We start from the raw sequence: 9,627 nt of genomic DNA, 5'->3' as shown, positions 1-9,627 counted from the left end.
TCCATACACACAAACCTTTGAAACAAACGCAATCCTTCCATACCGTGAGTGTAACCGGTAGAGCTCCTTGTGTATAACCGATCAAACGGCTTCTACTACAGTAAATACGGTCTTAAATGTTATTAAAAATGCAATAGCGTGTTCATGTATATTTTCGATGCAGAGTACAAATGCAAATGGCTGTGCATTTATTTGTGCTATCACAGGATATGTGTACATTTCTGTAATGTTCTGTAACCTTGTATAACCATGTGTAATATATTTGTGTATTTTGTGGGACAGGTGATGATTTTTAATTCAATGAAAGTGAAATAAATCTTAGCTCTTCAGCTCACATGAAAACAGTATTGAGGTTGGATAATAGCAATGTAGCTAATGATCTATTTCTGTGTTGCAGATGGCCCTGAAATTCATGCTGAAGGGAAGGAATAAAACAACTATCACTCTTGTTAGTGAATTTACTTTACTTTTGTGATTTTCCAGATGATAAACACTTTCTAGACCAAAACATATGAAGGGTGAAAGTGACAGAAAAAAAATTGCTAATTAAATGCTATTGCTAATGGAGCTAATTAAAAGGCAAGCGTATTAAAATTAATGGGATAACCATGAATTGTATTTTATGCTTTTTTTAAAAAAAAAAAAAAAAAGTGCAGATTTGATAAAATTGTGTTTTATGCTTCAGTTTTTATTATTCCAAAAAACTACCACATGCAGGGTGGCCAGTGAGCCGTGTGGAAGTAAAACCTATTAGATACAAGGAAGGGTGATAGAATGTGATTTAAAAAGCAAATTAGCTCTTATCGTTATTATTGATTTTTCTTATAATTTAAGCACTTATCTGTCTTGTTTATTACAGTTTTATTCAAATCATTGAATGTCTTTTATTTATTTATTCATTCATTTCAGTTGTATTTTGATCAGCTTGATTTTGACTTCACGTGCCTTTTTGTCTAATCCAATACTAACCATATCCACTCTGTTTTTAGCCGGATGACACACGCAGACTGCATCTTGAGGTGGCGCTAATGGAGCTCGTGCGCAAGCCACCTCACTGTCCACATGTGATAGAGCTGCTGGAATGGTTCTAGATGCCCACATACTTCATCTTGGTCCTGGAGCGGCCCGACCCCTGCATTGATCTCTTCAAGTATTGCAGACATGTACGCATGAACGTGTCTGAATCTAAGGCTCAAATTATCAAGCAAGTAATTCATGCTGCATGTCACTGGCATGACCGGGGTGTGCTCCATCGAGACATCAAGGAAGGAAACCTTCTCCTGAACCCTCAGACCTTTGAAGTGAAGCTGATCGATTTCGGCTGTGGTGAGCTGCTTAAGAACACCGCTACACAGAATATGTAGGTAAGTGCACGTCAGAGTTGAGTAGATTTGATGGGAATTTAGTGGTGGATCATTTTTGTGATCTTTCAGACTTTTTCTTTTGTCTTTGATTCAGGCACCCAACATTACTTCCCACCTCAATGGATCATTGAAAACAATTACGAGCAGAACCTGCCACCGTCTGGGGTCTGGGCGTACTCCTGTACAGCCTGTTACCTGAAGAAGAGACGTTTTTTGAAGCGCAAGAGATTGTTGATGGTGACCTATACTTCACTGATGAGCTCTCTGAAGGTGAGAAAATACAGACACTTTACATTCAAACCTGTACACAAAGCTGGAAAACTTCCATAGCAAAATAGAATTAAAATAAATTATGTCTAGACTTATAATTATTTATGTTTTATTTTTATATTTATATTCTAATTATTATATAAAATCGTTTATTGCAACATATATTTTAAACCCCAATTCTGGAAAAAGTTGGAACAGTATGGAATATGCTAATAAAAACAAAGAGGTGTGATTTGTAAATATACTTTGACTTGTATTTAAACAAAATACGTATAAAGATGAGGTATCTGATGTTTTTCCTAATCAACTCCATAGTTTTATAAGGTAAACATTTATTTTGAAATTGATGCATGCAACACATTCCAAAAAAAGTTGGGACGGGGTAATTTAGGACTAATAGTGATGTGACAAATTGAAATAGGAATGTGATGTGAAACAGGTGAAGCAATCGACTAACCATAGTATATAAGGAACCTCCAAAAAAAAGCCTAGTCCTTCAAGAGCAAGGATGGGTCGAGGTTCGTCAGCGAATAATCCAACACTATGAGAACATCATTCCCCAAAGACAAAATCTTTCATTTAGATTTGCACAAATACACATTTCAGTATATTTCATTGCAACAAAAAACTATACATACATAATAGAGTGAAAAAATGATAGCAAGTGAAAATATATTTCTTATTATGATATTATTGTGCTTCAGATTCAAACAGATTCAAAGCATGTGAAAATACTTTGCTCTCAGTAACATTTATTACTGGGGTCACCCCAAACATCATGTGTGTAGTCATGTCATAGTGGAACATCAGAAACATTATCATTAATTAAAAAAACACATTTCTGAAAAGATGTTATGTAATTTAGGAAAATTCATGAAATATCAGGAGGAAAACAAACAATGCATATGTTAAAACAGAACATAAGCATTAAAAGGATTGTGAGGTTAGATTTGGATCAAACTGACATTTTCAGCCAGATGAGGAACAAGAATTGACCTCAGTAAAGTTCATATTTATATAAAGATTGTATATAATAAAGGCTCAGCATTTGAAATTCAAAAGCAAAACAATTTAACACATTACAACAGGAGGAAAAAAGTTCTATATTTTTTTTTATTTCTGATGTAGTGATTCCCAGACAGAGGATGTTTGTTGCTTTCTTTGTTGTAACACACCTGATTACATTTATCAGCTGCATCAGAGCAAGAAAAACACTGACCACATGCAGAACCTGCAGCATGAGTAGAGCAACAGAAACAGAGACACCTGCAACACATAGTACAGAATGGCTTATCAATATTACCTCCTTCCTGTTTTATTATTCTTTTATTATGTGATATTGTGGTGTTACCACACAGTAAATGAAGTTATTTCATATATAGCGTTATGTAAAATTACAGTAAATACACTTTGTAACAACATGCAGGAAATTGGCACATGTAGACTGATATTCACAGTCTTTGGAGTAACTGCATCTCATTTCGCTGCATTTTGTACCTGTGACAAATAAACCCTGAAACTTGAAAAAATGGTTAAAACATCATGCAGTGAGGTGAAGTGAGACACTGTTTGGGAATGTAAGGACAGTTCTTCTGCAACATTCTCATAAAGATATATATATATATATATATATATATATATATATATATATATACACATATATATAAAAAGTATGTTTGTCATAGAACATTATGATGTCGCAGACATTCCGGGGTTGCTAGACAACGCATTGTTGTGATCAGTTACAGGCAGAAGAACGCATGCTGTAAACGACACTTGTTTTACAGACTTATAAAATGACACTGATTTTTGCTGAAACTGGAAGTGATGGATTACAATTGTCTAGTATCCAGTGAGTTAACTCTACTTTTACAGAATTTATTGTTGTGTGAACAAAAAAAATTTAATTATTCATATAAATGTTCACACTGGGGACATGTCCTCATCACCTTCTGAGAGTGTAGCAAGTAAAAAACATAGTTTATATAATAGTTTTAGGAAGATGTATCATTAAATATCGTTAGAAATATCACTTAAGCCATGATATACATCCTGAATTTATGTATAAATATATGTGAATAGAAATGGAGGGTAATTTCTCACTCCTTAAGTCTCACTCCTTGGTTTAGGTGATATTAAATCATATCAGTAAAAGTGTACTACTTCTAAAATTACTATATACACATTATCTCACAAAAGTGAGTACACCCCTCACATTTTTGTAAATATTTGATTATATCTTTTAATGTGACAACAAGTCACATGACACCGGGGAGGGAACATGGCTAATTGGGTTCAATTTGGACATTTTCACTTAGGGGTGTACTCACTTTTGTTGCCAGCGGTTTAGACATTAATGGCTGTGTGTTGAGTTATTTTGAGGGGACAGCAAATTTACACTGTTACACAAGCTGTACACTCACTACTTTACATTGTAGCAAAGTGTCATTTCTTCAGTGTTGTCACATGAAAAGATATAATCAAATATTCACAAAAATGTGAGGGGTGTACTCACTTTTGTGAGATACTGTATATCGTCATAGCCAGCCATAGTAATTTCTCAAATATTTTCTTAAACAGGCCGACTCTTTGCTAGAAGGGAAAGCCAGGAGAATCCTCTGAAGAGAAAAAGGATGGATCTTGCTCCTGAACAACCTGAGCTCCAGCCCAAGGAGAAACAGCTGAAAAAGAAGAGAAGAGAGACAGAAGAGAAGGATGTGATGACTGAAAAGACAGAGACCTGTGTAGAGGCATCCTGCTCTGTCACCAGAAGTGTAAGCAAAGAGAGTCCTTTGAAGAGGAAATGGATGGATGCTCCTCCTGAAAGACCCGAACCCCAGCCTGAGGAGCAGAAAAGGGTGGAAAAGAGGAAGCGAACAGAGACAGCAGAGAACGATGTGAAGACAGGAAAGACAGGTGCGAGACAGAAAACAGGAACACACCCTGTCCAAGATCAGACTTGACATTCTGGACTCATAATAACTGTTACCTGAAAATGCTTCTTTGTTTCTTTTGTTCAACAGAAAAGTTTTTCAGTCGCTTCACTGTTGGAAAGTTGCTGGGAAAAGGAAGCTTTGGTTTCGTGTATGCAGGTGTCCAAAAATCAGATGGGAAAAAGGTGAATATCAGCACATATACAGTTAACTGGCACTGCTGAACACAATACAAGACTTGTAGATTATTATGTATTATATACTTTATACTTTTATATCTGCGTTTTTATAGGCAGAAGTTGGTTAGATCATTAGTGACTTACACTTGGAAATTGTACTAAAGTTAGATGAGAGCAATGAAGCTACAGTAATGATCTATTTCTGTGTTGCAGGTGGCCCTGAAATTCATGAAGAGGTGTGAAATTTACCCATACATCACCCTTGTAAGTGAACTTACATTACATTTGTGACTTTCCAGATGAAAATCACTTTCTAAACCAAAACATTTGAAAGGTGAAAGTAACAGAACTCATTAATCACAGTTTTATTCTTCAAATCATCCTTGGATGGCTGTTATGACTTATTTATTTCACTTGCAGTTTGAGCAGCATCATTTTGACTTCACAGACTTCGCATTTCTGTCCAATCCAATACTAAGCATGTCCACTCTGTTTTTAGCCTGGCGACACACGCAGACTCCCTCTTGAGGTGGCATTAATGGAGCTCGTGTGCAAGCCACCTCACTGTCCACATGTGATAGAGCTGCTGGAATGTTTTGAGACGCCCAAATTCTTCATCCTGGTTCTGGAGAGGCCCGACCCTTGCGTTGATCTCTTCGAATACTGTGAAGATGTGGGCATGTCTGAATCTAAGGCTCAAACTATCATGAAGCAAGTACTTCTTGCTGCACTTCACTGCCGTGACCGGGGTGTGTTCCATCGGGACATCAAGGACGAAAACGTTCTCCTGAACCCTCAGACCCTTGAAGTGAAGCTGATTGATTTCGGCTGTGGTGATCTGCTGAAGGACACCCCTTACACAGAATATTCAGGTAACTGTGCCTGACCAGACTTGATGGGAATTCGGTGGTGGATCATTTTTTAATCTTAATGAAGACGCCTGTCTCATTCAGGCACCTGGACTTTCCAGCCACCTGAATGGATCACTGAAGGAGAGTACGAGGCAGAACCTACCACCGTCTGGGGTCTTGGCATATTCCTTTACCAACTGCTATGTCAAGAAGAGTTATTTTGTTCAGACCACGAGATTGTTGAAGGCCACATGGACTTCCCTGATTATCTGTCTGAAGGTGAGAAAATGCTGAGGCTTTACATTCAAGTCTGTACACAAAGCCAAAAAACTTCCATAGCAAAATGGCTAGGATTATGATTATTTTTAATAAAAACAAACTGACAGAAATTATAAATATGAAGAGAAATTTCAGAAAGTTACCCCCAACAAACCCCTAAACACACACACCCAAAGTCTCCATATAACAAAAGAACAAAGGAGACAGCAGTGTTTCCCACAGTAACCAAAAGTGAAAACAACTCAGAGTATAAGCTGAACTAACCGAAAAATATTACCAAAAAAAAGTTTCAGTAAGAGAAAACGCCCCTACTGACTTCAAGAGTGAAAAACAGTCTGCGCACAATAACAAATATAATCTTTTAAAGACTTGTTACAAATTAGACGAAATACAGATAATGTAACAGTGTAGCACGTAAGGCAGAGGAAAAAATACTAACATAATTTTAAACAAATAGAAACTCTAACCTAGTCCGAGCATCAAAACAGAGAACCACATTATTACAGAGGTAGATTTAAGAGGAGTGAGTCCAAAAAAAACCTAGGAGAGGTAATGCAAAGACAATATTTTAATTGAAAATCGGAATACTGTAGAGCTGGAAGTCCGAGTGCAAAAAAAAAGGAGAGCGAAAAAGACACCGCTGACATAGGTGATGCAGCTCACCCAGATGTCAAGAATTTGATATAGTCCCCCGCTTCCTCCGCTGAAACGAAGTCTTTCTGAACACCGTTATATGTAATGTGAAGCCGTGCCGGGTGAAGTATTCTATAGCAAGCGCCCTCAATGCCACGAAGTTGACGCCTAACCTCGTTAAACGCGGCCCGAGCCCGGGCTATCTTGGCTGTGTGGTCAGGGAAGACTGAAATGGTCAAATCCCTCACTTTAATCCATTGGAGCTCTCTCGCTCGACATAAAATGTCAACACAGTCACTGTAATAGTGAAATCTGCACACAATGGCTCGTGGTCGTTCACCAGGCTTGGGCTTAGGCTGAAGGGTCCGATGAGACCGGTCCAAAACTGACTCCTTCTCCAGACCAAATGCCTCCTTCAGCAAGGCCGCTACAGCAACAGTTGTACAGATGTCAGGCCCCTCTGGAACTCCCACTATCCTAATGTTATTGCGCTGTGACCTAGACTCCCAAGTCCTCACATTTATTCTCGAATTTGGTTACGGTCGCAGTGAGAGACTCGATAGTAGTCTTCATCTGAGCTATGGCATCGGTGAAACCGGAGAGAGCATGCTCCATTTCCCCAACACTACCCTTCAGTGTTGATAAGGTGGCATCGGTAGCAACTTTATCACTAACCAGCTGTGTCTTCACGGCTTGCGGGTCAAGCTTAATAGTAGACAGCGCATCCCCGAGAGTCTCCTGGAGCTCCTTTTTAAAAATAACAGCAATGTCTTTCCTTAGCGAAGCCAGCAACTCGAGCCTGAGGGCGGCAAAGTCAGGGTCAACACGAGGCGAGGCGGATTCAGGAGAAGAAGGTGATTGGCTCACAGCCGTGGTCGCTGCGTGTACACTAGGCCTCAGTTTGTGTCTGAATAGTACTACGAGCTTTCGTGTTTTTTCCAGACATTTTAGGTTTTACAAAGTTAAACATGCAAACAAAAAAAAAAAACCATTGTAGAATGAGTCAAAATCTATTGTATGACCGAAAAGCGCAAGTTAATTACAATTTTAATCAAAATTAGCAGGAGCCTCCAACTTTGTGTCCTACTCCATTGGCAGCTCAGCAGCGCCGTCCCCAATTTTCATTTTTAACCAATTGCATTACTGCACACACAGATTCTTGCAGTCTGATAAGGTGGTGCTTGCAACAAGACCCTAAAAGACGACCAACCCTCGAGCAGATCCTTACACATCACTGGTTCTGAGGCCAGGTTAGTGAGGAACAACAGAATAAACCTAACTAATGTGAGCTGAGTGAGTGTAAAATAATGATGTCTAGTGCACGTGGACTGTACTACACCAGTACTGAGATCTGCAATAACAGATTGCTATGATAATAATATTAAATGCAAGTCATTAAACATTTTTAAATTTGATGCAGTATAAGTTAATATTTATGATATTTAACTGAAGACATCTCTCTCTGTCATTTTTTTCTACAGACTTCTACAGAATCTCCTCAATACCTTTGTGTGTGTGTATGTTCAAAAACATTTGTAAATGTTATTTGAAGCAATGTTGACAGTGAAGAGTGTCGGACTAATTGGAAGCTGCTCAGTAATGTGCAGTATATTTCCTGTTTATACTTTGTCAATAAATATTTTTGAAATTACAAAAACAGCCTGTCTGTACATGTTTTTTAAAACAGTAACATCACAATTGTGATAGTGTCTTGTATACAGAGATGTGGCCATTAAAAATGTGCTAGAAGAAAAGGGATCCTGCGATTTCATGCGGTATCACGCAGAATCACGCGCTTGCTGCAGGCACAGGAAGTACAAGACCAGTAGGGGGCAGTCATTTTTCATTTGAACAAACAGCTTGTTTGTAGATACAGTAGTTCTGCCTGGACATATATTGTATACGCACACATTCTTTTACCAACCAAACGGTGCTGTTTCTTGTACTGAAGCCTATGATCTGCTTGTGCTTAGCCTGCGGTTCTGTGAACCTCTCTCAGAACCGTTTTGCAACAAGCAGCAGGTTGCCAATCCATTGCAGGGCACAATTTATTGAATTTCTAAAATGATTTAATACAATACTGCACTTAGCAAGTCTAGGAGCTATAAGATTTCTGAATAACATCTAAAAAATTAAACAGTGATTTTTATACATGTATGTGAGGTTTGACTAAGGTTTCTCTGCAGATCATTTCCTGATTTGGGCTTCCAGTTTTTAACTGGAAGTCACGAGCTTCTATAGAAAAATAAAGAAGACCCTAGTCCCTTAATCCCTCCAACAAATCTCTGTGCACCAATTTATTCCAAATATAACACATCTATTTCCATTTTCCAATATTGAACAGTGTGTGAAGAGTTTGGATGTGTCCAGGCTCATGCTGAGTAGACGCTACAGACTGATCATGAGTACAAATCTTTGACCAGGGCAAGCTAAACTAAATCACGGTAATATATAAATTTGGGTCATTTTTACTACTTTACTGGAATTTCTAGATTTAGTCTGACGGGACAAAAAATTCTAGCCAGTTATAAAAGCAAACAACGTAAAGATAAATTATTATTATGCATTTTTGCTTTTATCATTGTTAATATATTAACATCTGTGAAAGCTAAAACACTAAATGTCTTCATTTCGTACTAAGGTAATGTAAGCATTTAATTATTACTGTAAATTCAACAAAATAGCATTTTTCGTAATGTAAAGTGGAAAAAAAAACCCTGCTCCAAACTACATATTATTGAAATAAATGGTATGTTTCGTACACTGAAATACTACAGTACCATATACGGTATGTTAGATATAAGCCTACAATATTAACATAATATTTTGTGTCGTATTATGCAGTTTGATAATAATGGTTACATGCAGGTTAATAATGAATAATAAATAAAGCATTCATTAAATTAGGCCTACAGTTACAATCAAAATTATTCAACCCCCATTGCATATCAGGTTTATTGTCAAAATTTACAGACTTTCAGCTGTTTGCAATGAACAAATCAAACAAAAGCAATTGAAATAGTTCAACACAACGAATGCTTCAAGTGGTTTCCCCAAATTCAACTGAAAATGAAACTTATAATGACTTCTCCAGTCTCAAAATTATTCAACCCCTTCA

At 37.5% G+C, this 9,627-nt stretch overlaps 3 protein-coding genes and 1 long non-coding RNA gene across 13 annotated transcripts in view; 2 read left to right on the top strand and 2 right to left on the bottom strand.

Moving 5' to 3' along the window:
- The window catches only part of pgpep1l (pyroglutamyl-peptidase I like), a 4,347-nt gene extending 4,195 nt beyond the window's left edge, over nt 1–152 (bottom strand). For both annotated transcript variants that reach the window (XM_053623107.1, XM_053623109.1), the window contains exon 1: nt 1–152. This exon is cut by the window's left edge and continues 700 nt beyond it. The gene's annotated coding sequence lies outside the window, so the exon portion shown is untranslated.
- The window catches only part of LOC128606738 (serine/threonine-protein kinase pim-1-like), a 3,749-nt gene extending 2,159 nt beyond the window's left edge, over nt 1–1,590 (top strand). The window contains exons 2-4 of one of the 2 annotated variants that reach the window (XR_008385730.1): nt 398–448; nt 990–1,364; nt 1,459–1,590. Coding sequence is in view for 1 of the 2 variants with exons in the window: in XM_053623110.1 (XP_053479085.1) it covers nt 1,092–1,360; nt 1,459–1,495 (306 nt within the window). In the remaining variant the exon portion in view is untranslated. Of the gene's footprint in view, nt 1–397; nt 449–989; nt 1,365–1,458 lie in introns of those variants that run through there. The other variant, XM_053623110.1, reaches the window with a different exon arrangement.
- Nucleotides 1,494–3,227, bottom strand: LOC128606739 (uncharacterized). Of its 3 annotated transcripts, none has more exons than XR_008385732.1 (4): nt 3,132–3,227; nt 2,810–2,900; nt 2,092–2,175; nt 1,494–1,628 (listed from the first exon to the last, which is right to left on the bottom strand). It is a non-coding gene; the product is annotated as an uncharacterized LOC128606739 (long non-coding RNA). The 3 variants fall into 3 exon arrangements; XR_008385733.1 differs by having other exon boundaries at nt 3,090–3,224; XR_008385731.1 differs by lacking the exon at nt 3,132–3,227 and having other exon boundaries at nt 2,810–3,006.
- A 120-nt stretch (nt 3,228–3,347) lies between these two features.
- Nucleotides 3,348–8,168, top strand: LOC128606736 (serine/threonine-protein kinase pim-2-like). 6 transcript variants are annotated; one of them, XR_008385728.1, is made up of 8 exons: nt 3,348–3,486; nt 4,215–4,550; nt 4,658–4,752; nt 4,960–5,010; nt 5,246–5,618; nt 5,683–5,876; nt 7,665–7,759; nt 7,991–8,168. XR_008385728.1 is itself a non-coding variant. In XM_053623102.1 (8 exons), exons 1-7 carry the CDS (start codon nt 3,462–3,464, stop codon nt 7,751–7,753), a joined length of 1,146 nt encoding a protein of 381 aa, XP_053479077.1. In that variant the 5' UTR covers nt 3,348–3,461; the 3' UTR covers nt 7,754–7,759; nt 7,991–8,168. The 6 variants fall into 6 exon arrangements, 4 of the variants coding, with proteins under 4 accessions (XP_053479077.1, XP_053479078.1, XP_053479076.1 ...); XR_008385729.1 differs by having other exon boundaries at nt 7,665–7,793; XM_053623102.1 differs by having other exon boundaries at nt 5,700–5,876.
- Nucleotides 8,169–9,627: the final 1,459 nt, after the last annotated feature.

Source organism: Ictalurus furcatus, chromosome 4 (genome assembly GCF_023375685.1).
Source record: "Ictalurus furcatus strain D&B chromosome 4, Billie_1.0, whole genome shotgun sequence".
NCBI classification, from domain to species: Eukaryota; Metazoa; Chordata; class Actinopteri; order Siluriformes; family Ictaluridae; genus Ictalurus; species Ictalurus furcatus.
This window is presented reverse-complemented; position numbering and strand designations above follow the sequence as displayed.